Source organism: Labeo rohita, chromosome 20 (genome assembly GCF_022985175.1).
Source record: "Labeo rohita strain BAU-BD-2019 chromosome 20, IGBB_LRoh.1.0, whole genome shotgun sequence".
Lineage (NCBI taxonomy): Eukaryota > Metazoa > Chordata > Actinopteri > Cypriniformes > Cyprinidae > Labeo > Labeo rohita.
This window is the reverse complement of record NC_066888.1, coordinates 19,040,236-19,066,664: the sequence shown is the minus strand read 5'-3', so window position 1 is coordinate 19,066,664 and position 26,429 is coordinate 19,040,236. Positions and strand designations below refer to the sequence as shown.

Here is a 26,429-nt window from a genome sequence, read left to right as displayed (position 1 = left end):
TTATTTGATCGAAAGTACAGCAAAAACAGTAAAATTTTTAGATATTTTTACTATTTAAAAAATTCCTGTGATCAAAGGTAAATTTTCAGCATCATTACTCCAGTCTTCAGTGTCACATGATTCAGAAATCATTCTAATATGCTGATTTGCTGTTCAAGACATATTTATTATTAATATCAAAAATTAAAACAGTTGAGTACGTTTTTCAGGATTCTTTGATGAATAGAACGATTCCAAAATCAGCATTTATCTGTAATAAAAAAACTTCTGTAACATTATACACTATACCATTCAAAAGCTTGATGTCAGTATAATTTTTTATAGAAATTAATAGTTTTATTTAGCAAGGATGCTTTAAATTGATATAAAGTGATGATAAAGGCATTTATAATGTTACATTTCTATTTCAGATAAATGCTGTTCTTCTGAACTCTTTATTCATCAAAGAAACCAGAAAAAACCTGTTTTCAACATAATATTCAGCAAATTAGAATATTAGCGTGATTTCTGAAGGATCATGTGACCGAACTAATAATGCTAAAAATTGCAGCTTTGAAATCACAGGAATAAATTACATTTTAAAATATATTTGAATAGAAGACAGCTGTTTTAAATAGTAAAAATATTTCAAAATTGTACTGTTTTTGAACTTTGGATCAAATAAATGCAGGCTTGGTGAGCAGAAGAGTTCTTTAAAAACATTAAAATCGTTATAATATAAATATAAACATCCTCTTCGTCCTCTTTGGAAATGGCAGAGGAAATTAGCTGGTGGTCAGACTTGCTTCTTTCATACGCAGTCTCTCTTTCTGAAATATGGAGAAATATGCATCATTATCAAGTCCCATTTAGTTGTGCATGCATTAAGAAGGAAATAAAGAAAATGTACTCACCCTCAGGCCATCCAAGTTGTACATGAGTTTGTTTCTACAGATTTGGAGAACTTTATCATTACATCTTGCTTGCCAATGGACCCTCTGCAGTGAATGGGTGCCGTCACAATGAGAGTTTAAACAGCTGATAAAAACATCATAATAATCCACAAATAATCAACATGACTACAGTCCATCAATTAATGTCTTGTGAAGTGAAAATTTGCGTTTTTAATAAACAAATTAAATATTAAGGCAATTAGTTTAAACTTTTAACTTTATGGATTAAGATCGGAAGCAACGGTTTAAAGTTAAATGTCTTAATGATTGATTTGTATCTTACAAACATGCAGCTTTTCACTTCACAAGACATTACTTGATGGACTGGAGTCATGTGGATTATTGTGATGTTTTTATCAGCTGCCTAAACTCTCACTCTGGGGGCACCCATTCACTGAAGCGGATCCATTTACGAAGAAGTTATGTAATGATAAATTCTCCAAATTTGTTCTGATGAAGAAACTCATCTACTTCTTGGACGGCCTGAGGGTGAGTACATTTTCAGCAAATTTAGATTTTTGGGTGAACTTCTCTTTTAATAAGAGTTTGGTTCAGAGAAGTTTTAAAAACCTGATTTGTGACAGTACAATAGTCACTAGTGTTTGAACCACTTATCTATCTGCCACCCACACGTCAGCAAAGATGAAGGCCAACTCTTACCAGTCCGTTGGCATTTGCCCTTCTGGTCTCAATCTTCTTCTCTGCTTTCATGTTGCGCACTAACTGTTGGGCCTCTTTAATTCTGAAATAAAAAAAAAACACAGATTATATTTTACTTAACCATAATGTTTCAATTCGAGCAAGTTAAATAGGTTATTGCACTGTGTGGTTGATCAGAGCGGTTGTAAAGCAAAAAACAAATTATGCTAGATGCTGTTAACATCTCACCTCTGTTTGGATATGACCTTGTTCTCTCTCTTCCATCTGATCTTGAAATCATTACAGAATTCAAACCAAAGTGTGAAAACATGACCAGGCACAATCTCTTGCTCTCCGGAGCGTGGCTTTAGTCCAAAGTACTCTACGAAGTCAGAGAAGCTGAGGAAGGAAAGACATGAGGCAAAGCTGAAGATAATGTCAGAAAATCTTTATGAAGTTTGCATTTTTATAGTATTTTGAACAACGTGGTACCTTTTACGTGCCGATATCACTTGATGTTCCACTGTAATTAGCTCTTTTTGTGCTGTAAAATGAAAAAGGTGTATGAAAAATTAGCCAGTCATATTATAATTATACCTATACAAAGTAGCCAGAAAGAAATGCTAATTTTAAAGAAATACATTGGATGGATTTAGAGGCTTTTGCATCTGAACTCACTCTCTCTCTCTCTCTCTCTCTCTCTCTCTCTATATATATATGTATATATACGAGACAAAACAGATACAGGGGCATTTTTGCACCAATATTAGGGCTGTCAACGATTAATCGCGATTAATCGCATACAAAATAAAAGTTTAAGTTTGCCTAATATATGTGTGTGTACTGTGTATAATTATTATGTATATATAAATACAAACACATTCATGTATATATTTAAGAAAGATTTACAAGCATATGTATTTATTATAATTTTTATATAATTTATATTATATATAAATAAAATAATTTTGTATATTAACAACATATTTCTCATATATATACACATTAATTTGTGTGTATTTATATATACATAATAATTGCACACAGTACACACACATATATTAGGCAAACTTAAACTTTTATTTTGTATGCGATTAATCACGATTAATCGTTGACAGCCCTAACCAATATCTTGAATTTTAGCGCATAACTGCATTTATGGAGTTGTGCATCATATTTGTCAACAGTAGGGCTGGGAGTCGATTTCAAAAAGAATCGATTCCTTGATTCCGAGGCGTTGGGAATCAAGAGTCGATTCCCCCATCAAGGGGAATCGACTCCCCATTCATAGCATTTTTCAGTTAAACAAAGCTTATCTGTGGGCGCCTCTCAAATGAAAGGCTGCATCATACAAAGTGGGCTGCTGTCATCAAACGTCGCTGAACATCGATTCACGAAAATAAACTGAATGAAAAGAGTCGGTACTGAGCTCGTTTGAGTTTGAGGATGCAGCCTTGCTCGCTAATAGTGATTAGAAGTCTGATTCGTTTCCACGAAAAGGTTCTTTCGGACAGATCGTTTTAATGAACCAGTTCAAAAACGATTCAGAAGTTATTTTTCGGTAAAACGGCCTTATACTGTCCACAGTCTTGAGCGCCGCACGACAGAATAGATCATGACATGATCGAGGGTCTTAATCCTATTTCCATCTGAAATAAAATGCAATTTTTTAACCTTTCTATCAGCCAATGACAATTCTGAAAGAAAACGCAGAGAGCACAGATCAGTGGCCGAGAGCGTATCTGATCTGACAGATAAACCACTAGCTCTTATATCAGTGTTGTTGTTCTGGTTATTTTGTTTCAGTGTACAGTTTGTTAATTTTGCGCAAAGCACTGCTGCCCTGTGGGCTATGACTAATTTCATGTGCAATGCAGACAAAATGTCAACTTAAATACAGAAATGTATCATAATTTTATAAAATAAAGCTTAATGTTATGATAAGGCTACTTTCTAAGACCTTTATATCCTACAGTCATGTCAGAAATTAGGTTCCTCCAAAAAAACCCCAAAAACAATCGAAAACAACAGTGAGGAATCAATTCCAGAAACAGGAATCGGAATCTGACTCGATTTCAAAATTTTCCGAATCGAACAGCCCTAGTCAACAGGCAACTGAATGAAATATACGATGACGTACAGGTCTGGGGGCGGGGCCAGCGCGTTAACTGCGTTAAAATATTTTAATTGCGTTATTTTTTCATAACTAATTAATTAAGTTAACGCATTAAACTGACAGCCCTAATTATAATCTATACCACAGTCAATATTAAGAGCCAATATCTCTTCTATTATTTCATTATCTTTATTTTTCCTCTTTAACAGCGATAATGCACCACTCTGTCAGTCGTACTACAAACAGCACTATTGTCATATTATTCACAGCCTTTCTACATGGGCCTCAAAGACAATGTTGAAACTCCTTTACTAAGAAGTCTCCTTCATTTCCAAAGTCTCCCTGATTCCTATCTCTGTGTCTGTCTTCTGAACCTGACCAGCTATCTCGTACAGGTACGGAGTCACAGACACTTATCAGGTCCCCAAAAGAGCACATGGCAGATATTCTTCAAGACTGCAGGATGTGTGCTGTCTTATCTGTGTAGCGGAGACAATCAAATAATTGTAGTAGGAAGAATGTGAGGAAAGGAAATAGCTTTGCTGCTATGTGCATAACATAAACATGTACATAAATATACACATAAACCACAAACAGAACAAATCTTTAAATATTTGTCTGGTTTACTAGCACTAGCGCTGTCTCGTTCAGCCGTGCTGTAGTAAATGACGACAAGTTTATGTCTCCATATACAGTATCTGCCTCTATGATCTGCAAAACAAAACAAACCTGTATATAATCTAAGCAAACTTTTGTACTCCTCTCCATCAATCATCTAGAGAGGCAGGACATCTCAGAGACCAGCTAGACTTCATATCTGAACAAGGTAGATGAGAGGGATTGGCTGATGTGACAGAGCACATAAATAGAAGACTTAAAAACTTTGAATCCAGATCCTTTTCTGAATCTCATGAATCTTTGCATATCTCACCGCTGGCAATGAAAACATCCATTTTCTCCTTGAAGGGATGTACGTGCTCATGGGATGAGTTGGTACACACAGTTAGGACATCCTTTTCACAAACTGTATGAGACAAAAACAATAACATTGGGTTAGAGTAAAGTCCCTGACCAGGTCCAATTTGAAGAAGTCATTCATTGTAAAACAAAGTTTACACTAACTTTTACGCAATATTTTAGCCAAAAATAAACAGTCAGATTTTTTTTTTCTGTTAGACCACCATGAGCGCTTACTTTTTATTCCAATAACCCGGATTTTGAAGAATAAATGCCACAATGAAGCAAGATGAAGTACTAAACTGTTCTTTGCAGATGCCTTTTCATTAAGGTTATCTAAAATAAAATGTATATTTATATTACATTAATGCCATTTAAGTAATATACGATAATATGTAATTAGATGTTATTGAATAACATTAATAAATAGGTGATTTAGCCATTTCTGGTGACATACAGACACACACACATAAATTTATTATTTATATTGACTTCTGAGAGATCATGTGACACTGAAGACTGAAGTAATGGCTGCTGAAAATTTAGATTTGCCATACCATGAATACATTTTATTTTATTTTTCAGTTTTTATGCTGCTGTTTGAAAGTTTGGGATCAGTAAGATTTGTATTGTTTTTTTAAAGAAGTTTTTGCTCACTAAGCCTGCATTTATTTTATCAAAAATATAGAAAAAAACAGTAATATTTGGAAATATTCTTGCAATTTTAAATAACTTTTCTATTTTATTAGCATTTAAAATTTTATTTATTCCTGTGATGCAAAGCTGAATTTTCAGCATCAATACTCTGCTCACCAGTGTCACATGATCCTTCAGAAATCAATATAATATGCTGATTTATTATCAATGTTGGAAACAGTTGTGCTACTTACTATTTTTTTTTTTTTGGAACCTGTGATACCTTTTTCAGGAATGAATCAAAAATAAAAAAGAACAGCATTTATTAAAACAGAATAACAATGTAACAATTCAATGTAATTCTTTACTATCACTCATTTAGCAATTTAACACATCCTTAATTAAAAAAAAAAAAAAAAAAAAAATATTAATTTACTTCAATAACAAAAAGAAAAAATGTTTGGATCCCAAACGTTTGAACTGTAGTGTATATTGTTACAAAACATTTCTATTTTAAATAAATGCTGTTCTTTTAAATGTTTTATTCCTTAAAGAATCCTAAAAAAATGTCATAGTAATGACCTGTTCACTGAAAGGTTCTTTGGGGAACCAAAACTGGTTCTTCTATGGCATCGGTGTAAAAAAACACCCTTTTGGAACCTTTATTTTTAAGAGTGTATTTTGATCAGCACAACAATTTCCAACATTGATAATAAATAAACATATTAAAATGATTTCTGAAGGATCATGTGACACTGAAGACTGGAGTAAATGATGCTGAAAATTCAGCTTTGGATAAGGAATAAATAATGTTTTAAAATATATTCAAATAGAAAACTGTTATTTTAAATTGCAATATTATTTCACAGTATTATTTTTTTTCTGTATTTTTGACCAAATAAAGGCAGCCTTGATAAGCATAAAAACCATCTTTAAAAAAACATTAAATCTCTCACTCTCTCTCTTTCTTCTATATATAATTACTGTATTTTGTCAATTAAAATATATAATTGGTGAAACCAATATAAGCTTTAATAAAACCATATTTTAATTTTATGTATGTGGTCATGTTTGTCACTCCGCTGTTGATACATTCTTAAGCGCATTTATTTTTATTTTTTTGACCAAGAATCAACCAACTTCAGCAACTTCATCTTAAGGTGGTTTTATCAAGCCACATAAAATACATAAAAACACATAAAAAGCCACAGATACTGTGGTCAAAGCCATTAGCACATAACTGATTACTTGCAGATGGAATTAAAGCGCTTTCTGCTGATAAAGCAAATTCTGTTAGTGGGTCAACTACAAATCACCGTGGTGAATTATGCCAATTACATCTGTAAAACAAAGATTATAGTAAATTGATTTGATAATGAGTGGATAATGTGAAAATATGTAACATGAGGGAATTTCCAAATTCTAAAAACAAGTTAAGCGACAGCCTTCTACCATGTTGATACTGCATAAATGGTGCTGTATCAGCCTAACTGTGATGAGTAACTGTTTCATGAGTAACCTTTTTTTCTTGTGTTATAAACAAATGAGAATAGAGTCATCATTTGTTCATCTTCGTGTCATTCCAAACTTGTGACTTTCTTTCATCTGTGTTAAAATGGTTTTTCAATAAGGTCCAAAACAAGACTGGACCTCAGTGTCTTTCAAACAGCAATTAACTAAAATAACCAGGTGTTGGTTGTTTGCAACATCAAGGTACCAAGAGATGGGTCCATACTTTCGAACTGCTCTCGCACTACTTTCGTGTTATAAAATGCTGTTTTTTTAGGCAATTTAGAAATCTTGTGCCAAACGTGTCCCCGGGAAGTGGCACGTCTGGTCACGCTACCATAGAAATATTGTGTTTTTAACGCTTATGACTGTTATAGCGCCAACTGTGGCCCGATCCCCTTAAAACTTTGCATGCTTTTTTAGAATCACCTGTATCGTATGGTATGATTATTGTGCGTATGTGCGAAAAAAAGTGCAACGTACAAATGTTTACGCTCTAGAAAAATGCAATATCGCCCCTCAGTGGCTCATTCTAACAAATTCTCTCAGACCTTTGGGGCCACGAGTCTAACAGGCTCACCAAGTTTCGCTCCAATTGGTCTCCGTTAACCTTGTCTAACAGGTGTGCAAACTTTGTGTGCAAAACCAATGGCGGCTGTTTTTTTAGATACGCAAATGTCCTTGAAGACACCTGTGATTCGATCCAAGACCACGCACGCCAATTTTCATGTTGCTAGGACAAATAGTTGCGCATTTATAGCCATTTTTTTGTTTTTTTCCCTCTTATAGCACCAACAAGCGGCCAAGCTCCGTGATTTTGTTCCTGTGACCTCAGATCGAGCTCTTACGTAAGACTTATAGACAACGTTCAGGAGTTATAGAAATTTTACTAAAAGTGGCACTGGCCTCTTTGCGACGGTGAGTTGAAAGTTCAACTTTTTTTTTGAGAATTTTGATATTCACTCTCCAGAGAACCTTTCTGCACTGGTTTGGTTCCGATTGGGCAAAAAACCTAGGACTAGTTTGCAAAAATAGTTTTTTCTAAAAATGTGAGATACTCAAAAATTTTGCTAAGTTCATGATTAAATCTGAGGTGTGTGTGTTTTGTCCTGCGTGAGCCAAGGACTCCAACGACATAAGACACTTGAGCCTGCGACTGACAGTTTAGGAGTTATGAGCGATTTGGTACTTTTGTTCGCTGTAGCGTCCCCGTCAGGCCGATTGGGACGAGCCTTGGTGACGTTGTACACAGTGTGAGTACTACCATGCCTCCAAGTTTCAACTCTCTGCGACTTATCGTTTGGTCTGCACAATCCTTTTTACGTGGAGACCGCTGATCCGTGACCATTCTACAATAGGGTAACCCCTAATATACACTCAGACATTTCTCAAAATCTCTTCTTTTGTGCTCCACGGAAAAACCGATGTCATAGAGTTTTGACATTTCATGAATTTTCATTTTTTAAAAACACTATCTCTTTAAACCTTTTTTGTTTACACTTGTTCCTAACCTCCTAGCTCTAACCAATGAACAAGAAAACACAAAAGAGCTGAAGCTCCACCTGTGACAGAGTCAGAGGTTATCAAATGTCTTTATCTCTGGGGAAGATCTGTTTTGATGCACGTCTGATCGCATCCTCAGATAGTCATTGTACTAACCGTGGACCTACGCAGCACTGTTTGTTCACCGTCCAATCAGAGGATCAGAGGAGCCAGTCTCCTGCCCCAGTCATAATACACCCTGATGGGAACCCAAGACTGTTGGATATGCTCCATCTGCATCTCACTCCAGATAAGGCTACACACACTACTGTTTTCATTAAGCATTTGTGTAAACTGTGAACACGGCTGGCACTGAGGTCGAGTACCTTTCCCATGGCGTTTCTACGAAAAATATCGATTAAATACAGTCTAGCTCGATCAGGTCCTCAAATGTAGTTTCCGCCAAGGCGGCTCGCAGCTACATTCAGGTTTTCTCAACTGTGCACCGCGGTGAGCCAAACCACAATCACAAAGAGATCAAAAAGATGTCTCAAACGCAAACCAGATGAATCAGCTGTGGAGACGTAGAGCATTAGATGTGCTTCACAATGTTGTCATAATTGTCTCTGGAAAATAAAATCACAGGGACATTCCCTTTTTGTGTAGGCATACAGTGACTAATTTGATTAGTGCAGCACTTTCCTGCTCCACAAAATGACATTGCAGACAAATGTGGTCACCTTGAGTAGCCAAAACCTCAGTGGGGCCGTAAGTAATGCACCCAAGACACCAAAAATCGAACAAACACAGCAGAAAAACAAAAAAACAAAGACATGATTCTCTCGCAGTCATGAGGGGAGTTCAAACAGCAGGAGAAAAAAAGAAAAAGGGAGAGCGCGATGGGCCAGATTTGGCAGTCTCTCCGTCGCCCGATAAGAAAGGCTTGTTGAGAGGTAAAGAAAAGAATCTCTGACACACATCTGCAGGGCCACACTGAACTCGGACTGATACAGTGTAGCACGAGAACGGCAGTGCATCTGTGTGCAGATAAAGCCCATCCCGCCAGCGATAAGCCGCTCTTCTCTCAGATTACATAAGCGCCAAAGAACTGTAGCCTTTGGCCCCTCCGACGGAGCTAAAGAATCACACAATGCCAGAAGCATCTGATGGGCAGGATTAAAGTCATATCTAAAAGGCGCCAGGGCAAAATCACACAGACTCCGCTTCGTCTCCGCATCTGTGCGTGCACACGTGTACATACGCAAACACGTCTGTGTATTCCACCTGATCCAACGTGGTTTAATAATGAGTTGTTGTTAACAGATGCTGTAAAGACCTCAGGATTCGGCTGGAGCCGTGTTGCAGGACTGTAGTCATCCATCCACCCGTGTAATCTTACTTCTTTTGATGCTATAGTAAATCAGTGGCACGCTAAAATCGTTTCTGAAGCTCTGAGAGTGTTTTTGGTAATTCTTACCTGTCAGGTCTCTGTTCAGCTTTCTGAGGTCCTTTGAGAGGTCATCAAACTTCACTTGGGAGGAAAGGAAAACATCTTGAGGTTCGGGCAAAGGAAAGATGCTCTTTTCTGTCCCAGCATTCTGAAGGGAGATTTAAGGGTCAGTGACATATTTGAGTGTCCACGATAAAGAAGAGACAGAAAAATCTTTTTAGAAATGTAAATCAGTGTCCAAAAGCCTGGGATTGGAAAGATTTTAACACTTTTAAAAGAAGTCTTGTATGCTCATCAAAGCTGTAAGGCTGCTTACTAAAAAAATACAGTATTAAAATACTGTAAAAAACAGTAATATTGTGAAATTTAACTACAACTTAAAAAAAACGTTTCTTAATTTCATATGTTTTAAAATGTAATTTAGTCATGTGATGGCAAAGCTGAATTTTCAGCATCATTACTCCAGTCTTCAGTGTCACATGATCCTTCAGAAATCACTCTAATATGCTGATTTGATTGTGATCAAGAAAGATTTAATATAATTATTATTAAAGGAGAAGTCCACTTCCAGAACAACAATTAACAAATAATTCGCTTACCCCCTTGTCATCCAAGATGTTCATGTCTTTCTGTCTTCAGTCGTAAAGAAATTATGGTTTTTGAGGAAAGCATTTTATGATTTTTCTTCATGTAATGGACTTCAATTGCCCCCCATTTTGAACTTCAAAAAAGTAGTTTAAATGCAGCTTCAAAGGGCTCTAAAGGAAGAAAAGTCTTATCTAGCGAAACGATCGGTCATTTTTTTTTCGAAAAATAAAAATTTGTTCACTTTTTAAGCACAAAAGCTCGCATAGCACAGGCTCTCAGATGCGCATCCACGGGTTGTTCATTTTGAACTAATCTTTAATGTGACTCGTGAAGAACGAGTCGTCTCGGGGAGTGATTCGTTCAGTAGCACATTCACAACATCCTATTAGGTTCTGTACTGGAATTAGTTCACCTGTTTCGAGTCTTCAGGCTTTTCGAGTCATTCGTTCATCTTATGGGGCTGTCCCGTGAGGCTGATTTTGCTAAAATGTACGAAATGACTCGAAAAAAAGACTTGCTGAACGAGACTCAAAGGTCCGAGTTGGTAAAATGATCCGAACTTCCCATCACTACTACGAATCACGTCTAAGTTTATAGTCTGTGTACTCCGGCTCAAAAAGGTAGAGTATGGCGAAAAACTCCATCTTATTTTCTCCTACAACTTCAGAATCATCCGACATCGTTGTACCTTTTTGTTTGTAAACAGCGTCTGACTTACTTGCACTTTCTTAGTCTTTGCGCGTTCACTTTGTAAACACTGGGTCTGTGGTTCCACCTATGTTCGGCGTGACCTTTCGACGTGATTCAATAGTACGTAACGTCGTGAACATGCATGCCAGAACCTGTGCTACACAAGCTTTTGTGCTTAAAAAGTATACACATTTTTATTTTCCGAAAAAAATTACAGATTGTTTCGCTAGATAAGACCCTTCTTCCTCGGCTGGGATCATTTAGAGCCCTTTGAAGCTGCATTTACACTGCATTTTGGAAGTTCAAAATTGGGGGCACAATTGAAGTCCACTATATGGAGAAAAATCCTAAAATGCTTTTCTCAAAAACCATAATTTCTTTACGACTGAAGACAGAAAGACATGAACATCTTGGATGACAAGGGGGTGAGTAAATTAGTGAATTGTTGTTCTGGAAGTGGACTTCTCCTTTAATGTTTAAAAGTTATGCTGCTTAATATTATTGTGGAATCTTGTGGAATGATGTATTTTTTCCAGGACTCATTAATGAATAGAAAGTTCAAAAGAACACCATTTATTTTAAATAGGAATATTTTGTAACATTATAAATTGATTAGTATCGCGATTAATCACATCTAAAATAAAAGTTTGTGTTTACATAATATGTGTGTGTACTGTGTATATTTATTATGTATATATAAATACACACACATATATTTTGAAAATATTTACGTGTTTACATGTATATATTTATATATAATATAACTGATATTATACATAAATATTTTTAATATACAAACATAACACATTTCTTAAATATATACATACATTAGTAAATGCTGAAATTACCATTAACTAAGATTAATAGATGCTGCAGAAGTATTGTTTATTCTCATTTCATGTTAACTAATGTAGTTAACTGATGTTGCATTTTAGTATACTCAATCATTGTATGTAGGACTTGCCTTTTCATGTATCACTGATTATATTTAACAGAAAATAAATGATAAATTAATGAATAGAAAAATGAGTCATGTCATTGACCATAAAAATAATGTGACCAGAAGCACTGTGCAAAATAAAATTCCATGTGGAGAAGTACATGTTCATGCTTTACCTCATCAAGGTGACGCAGATAGTAGGAAACAATGTAGTCCAACAAACAAATTTGGTTTTCCTGTAGATTTATAGACAGTTATGTCAAAAAACGTACATTAAACTGCAAAACGTTAGCAAACAGAAAAAACAAATTAGGTTGAGGCTCTATCAAACATCTCAGTGTGTTTGTGTATGCGACTAGGGCCTTCACAGTGTCAAACATGGGTTTATGAAATGGAGAAAAACATTACCCTGCTCTTGACGTCTTTAAGCTTGGGAAGAATCTCAAGCCCGAAGCCGTCGGCCTGTCCTCGAGCTCTGCTGCCTCCATTCATGTAGTTTCCCAGAGCAAGCACCAGTCCCATCACCTCCCTCACACTGTCTTTCTCCAACAGATACTAAAACACATCAACATTTATTTATGCATTCATCACACTTCATAACGAAGATGTTGGAGACAAAGCAAGCACTTAGACCTCACTTAAATAAACGGTTGGCAGCTTCCTGAAAGGCTGTTTTTGACTGTTAAGAATGCCAGCATTGATACTTTATCAAATGTTTGATAATATCTGAGGTCAGACCCCCTTTGAAAAGTTCCTTTGTACCTTGCAGACGTGAAGAATAATCTCGGTCTTGCGCTGTATGGAGGCAACGGCGTCAGTGAACTTCGACTGAAAAATGAAACAGTGAACTCGACTGGAGAACTCAGGGATCTGGGAGAGTTCATACAGGAACCTGTCAAGGAAAAGCAATGAACATCTGTCAACCTAAAGTGCGTAGTGTTGAAAACACTACTCTGTCTTCGTCCGTCCTCAAATGAAGAGAAGTATACATTGCAAAAAGTGCCCTTGTAAGTGACAATTGACGTATCACTAGTCGCTAGCTTCATGAAAAAGTGAGTTATCTGGTGTGCTTCTGGAATATCTCACTGTTCAGGCTTGTCCAGTAGTTTGACCTGCTCCTCGTCTGAGGTTTCATAGTGTTTCTTAATCTTCTCTAACTCCTCAGGCTGAGCTCTCTGGGAGAAACAGAACAGACGCATTCATATGACGACTGACCAATGACACACACATAAACTTAAGAAACCACACAGGAACTATCAATTATTTTAGTTATGTTGGAAATGGAACTTCAGCAACAAGAAGGGTGATGTGGAATCTGTGTCTTCTATGCATTTTCTAAAGTGAGTTTGTTGAGAAGTGTGTGTTGAATGGATGCAAATACTGTAAAATGGTTAAATACAGTAAAACAATCATGAAAGACTATCCTTGCTACAAGTTAAGCTCAATTTATTCAGCATTGTAGCTTATTTTAAATACGCAGAAATCTGGGTTACGGTGCGACATTTTCAATGGAAGTGAATGGGGCAAATCCATAAACATTAAAAAATTCAATGGTGTGTTACCATTTTAAAATGGAAAAAGGCATGCTAACCTTTTCTATTTAAAATTCTATACAATGACCCTTTGCAGGGAGTTTGATTGCAGGTGATTTGACCAATCATAACAACGAATCTGCCATTTCTGTCTGACAAACAAACCAGACCTGAGAGTGGATTAACGTTGGTGGACTTGAACTTGAAAAATGGTGTGTATTGACATCTTTCCGCGGTTGAAACAAGACCTGATGTTCATTCATGTTTATTTCATGCTATAATAACTAGTAAAGAGGATGAGATGATCGGTTCATGTGCCGCTTGAACTAATGAGCTAAAGCGATCTGTCACGACACATTAAAGAGACACAAAATGGTACCTATTTGTTGTTTATTCTACTACATTTAAAAAGGGAGACTTTGTTTCATACTAGTAACCTACCACAATGTATTTTTCATCATAGATACACTACCAGTCAAAAGTTTTTGAACAGTAAGATTTTTAATGTTTTTAAAGAAGCCTCTTCTTCTCACCAAGCCTTTGAGTACAGCTAAAACAGTAACATTTTCATATATTTTTAATATTTTTTTCTATTTGAATATATTTTAAAATGTAATTTATTCCTGTGATCAAAGCTACATTTTCAACATCATTACTCCAGTCTTCAGTGTCACATGATCCTTCAGACATCATTCTAATATTCTGATTTCTTGTTCAAGAAAGATTTATTATTATTATTACTATTATCAATATTTAAAACAGTTCATTTAATAATTTTTTTTCACGATTCCTTGATGAACAAAAGGACCAGCATTTATCTGAAATTAAAAGCTTTTGTAACATTATACACTTTATCATTCAAAACAGTCAGTATAATTTATTTATTAATTTTTGGAGAATTTAGCAAGGATGCTTTAAATTGATCGAAAGTGATGATAAAGACATTTATAATGTTACAAAATATTTTTATTTCAGATAAATGCTGTTCTGTTCTGAATTTTCTATTCATCAAAGAAACCTAAAAAAATTATACTATGTTTTCAACATAATAATAATAATAATAATGTTAGAATGATTTCTGAAGGATCATGTGATTGGAGTAATGATGCTAAAAATTCAGCTTTGAAATCACAGGAATAAATTACATTTTAAAATATATTCAAATATTTATTTTAAATAGTAACATATTTCAAAATATTACTGTTTTTGCTGTACTTTGAAACAAATAAATGCAGGCTTGATGAGCAGAAGGGACTTCTTTAAAAACATCAAAAATCTTACTGTTCAAAAACTTTTGACTGGTAGAGCATGTGTGAAAAATACAGCTCAATAAACTAGAATTATTAATGTTAATCTTCACACTTCTGCTTTTAAATCTTCCAAACACTGGCCTCATTCACATTCATTGTAAGTGCCTCCATTCCTGCTATTTTTAAACATCAAGAAAGCATGATATGTAGAATTGTGTGAATGATGGATGTTCAAATTTTGTTAACTACTGTTTTGGAAGATGGGATTCAGCGTGTGCCTATACATAACTACATTTCCAGCGTGGCAGGATACTTACATTTTCATACAGGGCTTCAATAGCATCCAAGTCAACCACAGAATTGTCCAGAGTCAAAACAGCTGTGTAAGGAAGAAGTATTAGGGAGTATTAGTATTAAGGAAGAAGACTGATTAGTTATTAGACATATGAAGGAAAAATAAAACGTTAGAAGACATGGATGTGATATCTGAATGCAAAAGCATGTATTGAGATATGTAAAATATGTATTTTAGAGTTTTTTCCTGTACAAATTCGCTGCTCAATTTACGTATATCATCAAAAACATCTGCCTGTCTGACTCTGTTAAGCCAAGCTGTGATGACTTCAAGATTGTCAATGTGAAAGTATATGTTCAGTAAGTATTACTGATGTGCATGCCATAATGTGGAGAACCCAAAGAATATTTCTGGTGGTAAACCGCAAGACAAGTTTATTTAACAAACATACAGCCAATTTATCCTTAATATGAGCTGGAGCCAATCACTTTGTTGCAAGATATGTCTCCATACACAGAATTATTTCAACATCATGTCTTAGCTTGCCTTTCGCCATCCAGGCCACACAAATATGTATAATTTTAACATGTCTGTTTATTATTAGTGGAAGAAAAATTAGTCTGGATAGAATAAAATGACACTCCGCTGAGCTGGTGGTCGAGCATTTCTCAACATATATGAAGTTGTTCGATGTGATTTACCTTGTTCGATGTCCTTCATCTCCAGATGGAGACTTGAGATTAAGATGCCTACGGCTTGAGAACGCTTGCCATCCAGTAATTTAATAACCTAAAGAAATTCACATTCACAAGTCAAACCCCACCACATAACAGCATTTCACTTCTAAATGATTTTAGATCATAAGTTAAGTGCATTCTGCTTACTCTACCATACGATTACAAGGTTGCAAAGACTCACGCTTGTATTATGCAAAAGTGGATTGAATGAATAACAAAAGAACCTTTGGGAAATTCCAAAACTTCCATAATAAAATCCGCCTGCCAAAGGTAACAATGGCACGATCACATTTCATAAACAGGTTCATTTATTTCAAATTATTCTCATTTCCTATATAATTATATCAATTTCAAAGGCATTTGTGGGATCCTGATATTACTCATAAGCATTTACTTCAAAAATGGCAGATTCTCTCAAGTGACAGCACCTGATAAATTACGTTTCTGTTTATAGGAACGTAATTATCAGAGGTGAATGCATGAATGCATCAGTTATGCTTGTGTTATAATAATATAATAATATAATAATAAAGTGCTCCACCTAGTGGACATTTTCATCCAAAGCAACTTAAAGTGCATATGATCAAACCTACAACCTTGCATTTGCTATATAAATATCTCTATGTCTTCTCCGCCGTATCATTTTTTCTCATCTTCAGACAAGAGCGGTACCTTCCTGGCTTTGGTTTTCTTCTCGTAGGCTTCCGATAGGGGCTTTCTCTTGGTGGGCGATGTGGCTTTAGCAAACAGTTCCGCAAACTCATTGGTGTTTATTATCTCTGGCTCTTCCAGGGAACTCCATAGCATATTGTTCCTTAGAAAAGACAGAAATAGATGACGAGTGATTTTATGTTTTTCAAAAATTTGACATTTTCTGCTCACTTTAAGGCTTATCGAGATTGAATCTTCACACTTCAAAGTCACAGAGCAGGCCACGACCGGAGCATTTTCTAATACTAGCGTTTGTAAAAACCAAAGTTACATGATTTATTTACTGTTGCTGGGTAACCGTGCCTGAAAGCAGGAAAAGGAAAATCAACAGGGGCTCAATGTGAGTAATCTGATTTGCAAATTTTTTCTCTCCCATAAAAATAATTAAAGAGCCAGAACGACGGCGCACAGCTAAGCTTGACTGGGTTCGGCTTTGGCTTGACAAAATGCTCACGGAGAGAGCAGAAAGCTTTCATGAGGAGTCAAATAACATTGCAGCAGCACAGAGGTGGCCGGGGAGCTGAATCCCACAGAAATCCACACCGCCACTAGAGGTCCTGGAAAGACTGCTGCTCGGCCTGTGGCTGGCCCCTCATGCAGACAAATGTCTGCAGTGGTCTGCCTTAAACTTCCCATGAGGTCTGACGAGGGAGAGTTGAAAATGTCAGTGTCACTTGTGGACATGCATTGTGTGTTTCAGGAATGTTGAACAATGGAAATGTTTATATGGGATACAGGTAGAGTGGGATGGAGTTTTTCTAAAGGTTTTATATTTAGTTTAGAGTAGTTGTTTGTTATTTAAAAGCACATTGTGTCCAGTGTTACTGTTAACTAAAAACGATCAAAAATCAGTTTTGCTAATTGAAATAAAATAAAATATAAATATTAAATAACAAACTTAAACTTGTAAAAGTTTACATTGACGTATAAAAATTATTCAAACTAAAATAAATGAATACTGGAGCTAAATAGAATAGACAGAATATTTATAAAATAAATGACAAAATACCCAATAACACAATTTCTAAAAATAAAATCATAACTATTCAAAATAAAAATATTATACAAAAAACTATACTGTATTAATAACACTAAATTAATACAGATGATACCTATTTAAAAATACAATTTTCAGTTTTATTGTTTTTTTAATTCTTCCATGACTCAAAATACTATTTACTTTTTTGAACTAATTTATTATAATTTATAATATAAAAATCAACAGAAATAAACTATTTAAAAAATCGGACTGCCATTCCGAAAATCAAATCAGACAGGAGACATGATTAACTTCGGGGGATTTAAACTTGATAAGTTGTGTACTGATCTCTTAAATAAAATACGTTCTGATGTTCATTCATGTTTTTTTCATGTTTTAAGTAAATAAGAAAAGACGATCAGTTTACGTGTCATTGATCTTAATGAGGCAGTTAAAGTCAAAAGTTTACATCCCCCTTTCAGAATCATTAAAAATGTTAATTATTTTACCAAAATGAGAGGGATCATGCAAATGCATGTTATTGTTTATTTAGTACTGACCTGAATAAGATATTTCACATAAAATATGTTTACGTATAGTCCACAAGAAAAAATAATAGTTGAATTTATAAAAAAAAAAATCCAGTTCAAAAGTTTACATCCCCTTGTTTCTTACTACTGTGGTGTTACCTGAATGATCCACAGCTGTGTTTTTTTGTTTAGTGATAATTGTTCATGAGTCCCTTGTTTGTCCTGAACATTTAAAGTGCCGGCTAATCTTCAGAAAAATCCTGCATGTCCCACAAATTCTTTGGTTTTAAAGCATATTTGAATCCTTTCCAACAATACTGTATGATTTTTGAGATCCATCTTTTCACACTGAGGACAACTGAGAGTCTCATATGCAACTATTACAGAAGGTTTAAACGCTCACTGATGTTTCAAGAAGGAAGACCATGCAATAAGAGCAGGGGGGTGAAAACTTTTGAACAGAATGTGTCCATTTTTCTTATTTTGCCTAAATATCATATTTTTTCTTTTAGTACTGCCATTCAGAAGCTACAGAAGATAGTTATATGTTTCCCAGAAGACAAAATAGGTTAAATTTACCCTGATCTTAAATTAAAAAAAATGTTATGCATTATGTTTCCTTCTGGAGCATCAGTGAGCGTTTGAATCTTCTGTAAATGTTGCATATGAGTCCCTCAGTTGTCCTCAGTGTGAAAAGACGGATCACAAAATCATACAGTCATTGTTTGGTTCAAATACACAACATTTTAAAGCTGAGACCTTTTTTTATACCAGAAATAGCCTGCCCTGTCCTGCCCCTGCTCTGCGATGTATTTTTCAGAAGATGATGTGTAGTGTGAGAGCAGCACTGTTTGTTGAGAATAGCAACAGTAACTAAGGAGGGTGGGGTTTTGCAAAGGGTCAATTATCAAGCCGTTTTGAATTTCCTGAGCAGTATGAGGTCATATTGCTCAGGCCACGCCCACAAACGCTGACAGGCTGTTCAGCATTAGCATATTTCCTCCGATGTCTCCTTTAAAATATAAACTCAGGTGATAAGAGATACCTGTTATCTTGAATCTGTATCCGTGTCCAGTACAGCGGTTTCATTGGACAGACCGGCTCCACTGTTGGTTTGCGAGGAGGATTGTCAGCTGCTTCACAGGGGAAGATACCAACTCCAGGAGGAGGGGGGGCAGAGTGGAAGATGGGTGGTGGTGGTGGAGGCAGACCGCATCCTCTCATAGGTGGAGGTGGTGGAGGAGGTGGAGGAGGCACACTTCCTGGCTTATCCAGTGGCTGAGCAGGAAGTGGAGGTGCATTAGGAGTACAAGGGCCTGGAGGAGGAGGAAGAGGAGGAGGTGGAGGAGGATGGGGTGGAATATTGTTACTATCCATCTGTAATTGAAGCGATACAGGTGAGGGAGCTGGATGAGGATCTGTCTTTTGTTTGTCAGTGAAGTTTTTTTGTTGAGCTGAGGTCAGCATTTTTAGGCAGGGGGTCAAAACTCCTGCTCTGGGCTTCCTTGGCATCCTCAGGCTTGATGAGTGTGTCTCTTTCTGTCTGAATACACACAGAGCGGAAGACCCGTGGTTTGATGTTGTCTTCAGTGGACACAGCAGCATCTCTGTGATCTTTGTCTCTCTCTTTGTCCCTCTCTCTTTGTAAGCTGGCAATTGTTGCCCCTAGTCTGGAGAGGTCCTCTTCATTCTTTTTTTGTAACCGGAAAAGCTCAAGTTTGAAGTCGGCCTGCATTAAAAAGTCCAAACATCAGCATACAGTATATAAAGAATAAAGTATTTTTCCCAAAGAATGCATGAATTAAAAAAAAGTGTGAAGTGTCTTTATATTTGCAAACTATAATACACAGCACTAATTATAAAAACACACACTTTTCCTGGCAGTGATTTAAAATTATTGATGCTATTAGTAAAATTTTCCCAATATGTATAAACTTTTGTTTTCGAAAGGATCTCACCTGTAATTTCTCCACCTCTTCATTACATTCTCTTTTTAGCTGCAGAAGAGCTGCCTGATGCTCTGAGAATGTAAAACAAAGACATTAGAAGTAAATGTATCACAAAACCCATTAAAATTTTGCTAGAAAACCTATAAATCAGAGCTCTACCATATTTATATATATATATATAACATTATTACTTCAGTCACATGATCCTTCAGAAATCATTTTAATATTCTGCTTTATTCTTCTTATTATGTTGAAAACAGGTTTTTCAGGTTTCTCTGATGAATAGAAAGTTCAGAAGAACAGCATTTATCTGAAATAGAAATCTTTTGTAACATCATAAATGTCTTTATCATCATTTCTGATCAATTTAGAGCATCCTTGCTAAATAAAAGTATTAATTTCTATAATTTCTCCCCCACCCCCTGACTCCAAGAATGTTTAGAAGATTTTTATTTCAGAAAAATGCAGATTTTTCTGGTCATCAAAGAATCCTGAAAAAAATGTACTCAGCTGTTTGAAATATTGATAACAATAATGATAAAAAAAATTCTTGAACAGCAAATCAGCATATTAGAATGATTTCTGAAGGATCATGTGACACTGAAGACTGGAGTTAAATTTAGCTTTGATAACAGGAATAAAAGACATTTTTAAATATATTCAAATAGAAAATAGTTATTTTAAATAGTAAAAATATTTTTAAAATGTTACTGTTTTTGCTGTACTTTAGATCAAATAAATGCATGCTTGGTGAGCAAGAGACTTGAAATCTTTTGACTGGTAGTGTATATTTTTTATATATTCTATTTTTTAAAATGTTATAAAAAATATTTTTAACATGTTTAAAATGTAATTCATTACAGAGATGGCAAAGCTGAATTTTCAGCAGCCATTACACAAGTCTTCATGAATTAGTTGCAACTTTAAATCAATTTCATGCATCCTTGCTGAGAAAATATCTTATATTGCATATGGGATGAAGAATTGGATATCCAATAAATGTTTCAGATGTAAAATTTCCAATAGATGGCAGTGGTGGGACTGTTATACATGGATGATCACTGTCTTGTCTAGAGAACCATGGGAAAAACTGTCTGACTTTTATGTAGGAAAACAAATTTCCTTAAATATAATCAAACCAAGACATATGACAACACTATTCTGTCTGTGTGTGCTTTTTAGGTGTGGCTGTGGACTCCACACCCTTTAAATCTATAAGACACTGCAATACGGGCAATGCGGCCGACACTCAATAATGGTGATTATAAAACTACTTATAGCACTGAATGTAAACATTCATGTAATTTTTAATGAAGCAAGATTAAGAACTGCATTACTGATAAAACATATTATCTTAAATAGCAAATAGTGTGACATTGAGTTATTTCATCTACAGAACAGCCCTTCAGGAACACACTTAGGGTGGAGGTGTATTGGAATTTGTTTGGACAGTGTTGTGTCATTAAATACTAAGGTAAATATTGGAAGCGGAGCAAACATTTACACTTACTGCTGCTGTTTCTGATTACACAATGAGTCCTTACCAGCTTCAGTGTATTTTAGACCAATCTTTTCCTCTTCGTCTTTGGGTTTTGGTGGAGGCCAAACAGTCTGAAGTCGCTTTGGGGTGTGCTCCTCACTCACCTCAACCTATAAGACAAAAAAACAGCCACCATTGAAACTGAATTAAAGAACTAAAAAAAACATAAAAAGGCTTTTCACACATTTTGATTGTGTGATGCTACCAACAAATGCAATCATCTGTTCACTTCATACTTTGGAATCAGTTTCTTTGTTGTCTGGAGACTTGCTTGAGTTCCTATCAAAGAAGGATTTGAGGACGTCTTTGTCCCTGTTGATTTTCTTCTTTACAGTGTCCAGGTCCTTGCGGTTCGAAGCCTCCTTCTTGGCAGATTTAACTGTGAAGAAAGCCTTCAGTGCACCTAAGGCCGTCTCTGCATTTGTAGATTTGTTTGTTTCCTCAGACTGGGGAACGGCCGGCTCCTCTACAGATGTTTCTGGGTTTTCTCCAAGTTCCTGACTGATTGGAGACAGTGGGGGGGCTTGTCATGCTCTCCTGCTTTCTCTTCCCTTCCCCCTTGCTGAGGAACTGGGTAAGCTGTTCTAGAAAGTCTCCCTTGACTTCTTTCTTGTTAGACTGATCGGCAAAAAGTCCTTTTTTGGCAGGGCTTTGGGGTTCCTCTAGAGTGTCTTTTTCCTCAAGGGCTTCTTTCTTGGGGCTGAGGAGCCCGGTGAAAAGGGACGACAGTTGGACTGGTTTTTCTTTTACGGCTTTGGAGGTTTGGTCCGTTGTGGTCTTCTCAATAGAAGATGAATCGGTATCTAACATAATCTCTTCTTTGTTCTCTTTATTCACTTCTTCTTCTGTACGCACTTTTATCACCATGGATGGAGGTAGCAGTTCTGGTTCTGAATTAGTCTTTTTATCAAGGTCTTCAGTGTCACAGAGGTCAGAACCTTCTGAAATCTCACCTCCAGTCTCAGAATGCTTCATCTGGTTCTTCTGGCTTGTTGTAGATGGATGGACCTCCAGAAAACTGTCTGATTCTGTGCCGCTTCCACTGCATGCAGCTTTACCAACCACAATCTCATCTCTCGATTGGATCTTTTCAGCATCAACACATGATCCTGCAGAAAGATCTTCAACACGTGTAAGGGTTATGACTACAGTTCTGGTATTCGCAGGTGAGTTTGAGACCTTTTTATCGACGAGACTGTGAGCTTCACAATGTGTTAACATTGTCTGAATGTCCATGTTTGTGGATGTCTGGTGGTGGTTAGTCCGAGTTTGTTTATTTACACCAGCTTTGGTTTCCTCTGGAACATCTGCAGCGCTTTGAAGATTTCCATTAGACTCTGTTTTGCTCTCAGCAGCAGAACCTTCCTGCTGGCTCTGCACTGAAAAGTCATTATTGTTATTCGTGGATGAATCCAAAGACTCTGTTATTAAAAATTCAGTCAGATTATTTCTGTCAGAGGGAATACTTGTACTTTCAGTGTCTGTGAGGGAGTCCTGAAAGACTCTGTCTTTCAATGGTTGTCCTTCAGCGTTCTCTCTGAAAACTGTCACCGTTTCTTTGCTGCTGCTTTTTTCCTCTCTGTGGTCTTCTCTCTCATTTTCCATAACAATGGTCTCACCTGAAGATATGTCCTGATTGAGTATGTTTTTGCTCATATCCTTATTATTGCTTTTTGAAACAAACTCTTCATCAATGCCTGAAGATCCGCCTCTAAAAACAGGTGCTTTGTCATCCACTATACTGAGTGCTGGGTTTTCAAGTTGTTTGTCCAGTTTGTTAGCACTGTCACTGGCTGAGACCTCGCTAAGCGATTTAGATGGCATGTCAGCTTGACCATCAGCTACATCCTGGTCAGTCTGGCATGCTGCTGATGTTTTATCATGCTTATCTCCCTCATGGTCAACATTCAGGTCCAAGTCCACTTTCTCCTTTTCTGAAGAAAAATCAGCTTCATTAGTTTCAGTAACATTCTGATGCTCTGATCTGTTCACATGGTCCTTTGTTTTGTCTTCCTCAGCATTTGTTTGCGAAGTCTTAATTATATCAAAAGCGTTCCCTTTATCATCAAAACCATCTTGCTTTTGAACACCTTTATGTTGAGTAAAAAAGATTGTTAATTTGTCCAAAAATGAATTGAATGGCTTACTCTCCGTTTCCTTCTGGTACAGTTTGATACATTGAGCGTCTGTGAGGACGTCCTGACAGACTTTGTCTTTCAATGCTTCTTCCTCAGTGTCCTCTCTGAAAACTGTCAGTGTTTCTTTGCTGCTACTGGTTTCCTCTATGTGGTCTTTTTCTTTCTCATTTTCCACAACACCAAACAGCTTGTCATTTGTTATACCCGATTCCATACCAACGGTCTCATTTGCCGAAATGTCCTGATCAAGTCTGTTTTTGCTCATATCCTTATTGCTTTTTGAAACAAACTCTTTATCGTTGTCTGAAGATCCTTCTCTAAAAACAGGTTCTTTGTCATCCACTGTACCAAGTGCTGGGTTTTCAAGTTGTTTGTCCAGTCTGTTAGCGCTGTCACTGGCTGAGACCTCGCTAAGTGATTTAGACGGTGTGTCAGCTTGACCATCTGTTACATCCTGGTCAGTCTGGCGTGCTGCTGATGTTTTATCGTAATTATCTCCCTGGTGGTCAACATTCAGGTCCAAGTCCACGTCCTCCTTTTTTGAAGAAAAATCAATTCCAGCAGTTTCAGTAACATTTTGATGCTCTGATCTGTTGCCATTGTCCTTTGTTTTGTCTTCCTCAGCATTTGTCATTGAAGTCTTAATTATATCAAAAGCATCCCATTGATCATCCAAACCATCCTGCCTTTGAACATCTTTTTGTGGAGTAAAAAAGACTGTTAATTTGTCCAAAAATGAATTGATGGGCTTACTCTCCATTTCCTTTCTTCCGCCTGTTTAAGATCAAATTTAGTCTGTCTGTATTCAAACGACCGTATTCCACAAGTGAATCAAACAGGAAGCAGTCAAAATTCAAATCTTCAGAGTTAAAGCTGAAGTGTCCATGTTTGCCATTACCAAAAAGTCCAGGTTTCCACTACTCTGAATTTCCGGTCCTTGTGCTGACAAATTATGAACACGAATAAATCATTTACAGTTTTGAAATGCCGTTCTGTTTTAATAAAATAATATGACTTTAAGTCTGGTGTGCCTTACATAAAGTTTCCAGAATAACGGACGCCAGGAAAACGTCAATTAAAAAGCAAAGATGCTAGTTCTCAGTCTCTCATTACAGGAGAGCTCAAGAAATGGAAAGAAAAAAAACATTCCGCAACGACATTCCAAATAGTGCCAGCGTGCAGTTTGGTCCTTCTATCCTGCCTTTACATTCTTTTTAGCCTCTTCATTCTTTTCCATCTTGGAGTTTGTAATGTCTACTTGCTTTTAATCCACAGTTCGCAACGACAGCGCATAAACCAACACATGAAATGCACATATAGGCAGTAAGCGCTCCACCCACCTATTTTCTGCCACATGATTTCTGGTCACACACTCGGTCGCCCTTGAGGAAGAAGTGGCACCTCGGTACCACACCCAGAAGAGCACACAAAACTCTAGTAAGAGTAACTGTCCAGTCAGGACAACTTCTTTAAGGCTGGTTATCGCCTTCTGTCCACTTCACACTAGATAACATCACATTAATCAGTACGATTAACCTGTTAACCCCACCTACATCCTTGTTTTGTTACCTATGGTTTGGTTTGGTTCTCAGATATGTCTTCACTACAGTAATCCACAAGGTAAGAACAATGTTAATAGACATTCTTCATGTTTTAAATAATAAACCTAATATTAATAAATACACATTTTCATTCACCTTTTGATTTTTTCCCTTACAGTATAAAAATGATGAAGAACTAAGAGAGTGGGTTTTCTTAAAATTTAGGGATTGACATAATCAGCAATTTTGTGATATTCATAATACACACTAATAAATGAATTGACATACAGTAGTTAACTGCAGGTCTGTCACAGATGAACAATGACGGTATTTTCAAACACTTACAGTGTGGTCACGGTCAAGAGAGACATGTGCAGTACTGATGATCTCATCTTCTTCACATTTGCTTTTGGACACAGAGTTGCACGAGGACACATTACCAATGTGCTCACATGGCCACTTCTCTGCATGCACCCTGTGCTCACTCGCTTCTGTGGAAAAACATAAAATTATTCATACTCAAATTTTAATGACTGAATCTGCCTCAGAATAACCCTCCAGACAGGTGGGTTTGGATTTGGACTCTCCAGGACAAAATATAATAAATATGCATTAGCCAGATGAATGAGCCAGAGGTTATTGTCAGTTACAACTGCTAGTTGACATGCATATGTAAAGCCACAATGCTGTTTGACACGATCAGTGCACATAATTTTAAAATGCATCATTCAAAATGGGATACTTGAAAAGCCACCTTTTTCCTTGTTGAAGGGTTTTCTTATTGAATAGCTAACAGGAATACACAGACTGCCACAGAGTGGACACGGAAGTGTACTACAGTTTAGAGTTAAAGTGAAAGAATTGTTTTCATTCAGACGCATTTTGCTTTCATTTCAAGACCATTTCTATATATATATAGTACAAATAAGAATGCAGATCCAACAAACCAGAACATAAATCCTATTCAATCAGACAAATACATGGAAAATCTCTATACAATTGATTCACGCACAGCATGATATCAACTCCAAGAATCAATAAACCTTTTATCCAGCAAATAAACAGCTGAGGGTCACAGTGCGTTTAGTGTGAGAGTGTAGTAGAGCTGAGATCCACTTCTCTCTCTGCAGCCCTGCAGAGCAGGAAACAATGTACAAACAATCGATGAACAGATTTCATTGAATATGCAGGGGAAAACAGGAATGTGCTGTGCAGCCGACAGTTACGTAATATTAAAAAGGTCAGAGTTACGGACTGTAGTAAGGGGAAAAAATCGTGTTTGTTACAT

At 36.4% G+C, this 26,429-nt stretch overlaps 1 protein-coding gene across 1 annotated transcript; it reads right to left on the bottom strand.

Moving 5' to 3' along the window:
- Nucleotides 1–133: 133 nt before the first annotated feature.
- On the bottom strand, nt 134–24,869 carry fmn1 (formin 1). The gene is given in 19 exon segments (XM_051139391.1): nt 134–809; nt 1,593–1,674; nt 1,821–1,970; nt 2,064–2,115; nt 4,619–4,711; nt 9,749–9,869; nt 12,116–12,175; nt 12,348–12,494; nt 12,702–12,831; nt 13,026–13,114; nt 15,039–15,100; nt 15,718–15,805; nt 16,426–16,567; nt 19,019–19,420; nt 19,422–19,702; nt 19,932–19,993; nt 21,467–21,572; nt 21,699–21,983; nt 21,985–24,869. Coding segments are annotated over 19 exon segments (4,773 nt in total). The 5' UTR covers nt 24,361–24,869; the 3' UTR covers nt 134–764.
- Nucleotides 24,870–26,429: the final 1,560 nt, after the last annotated feature.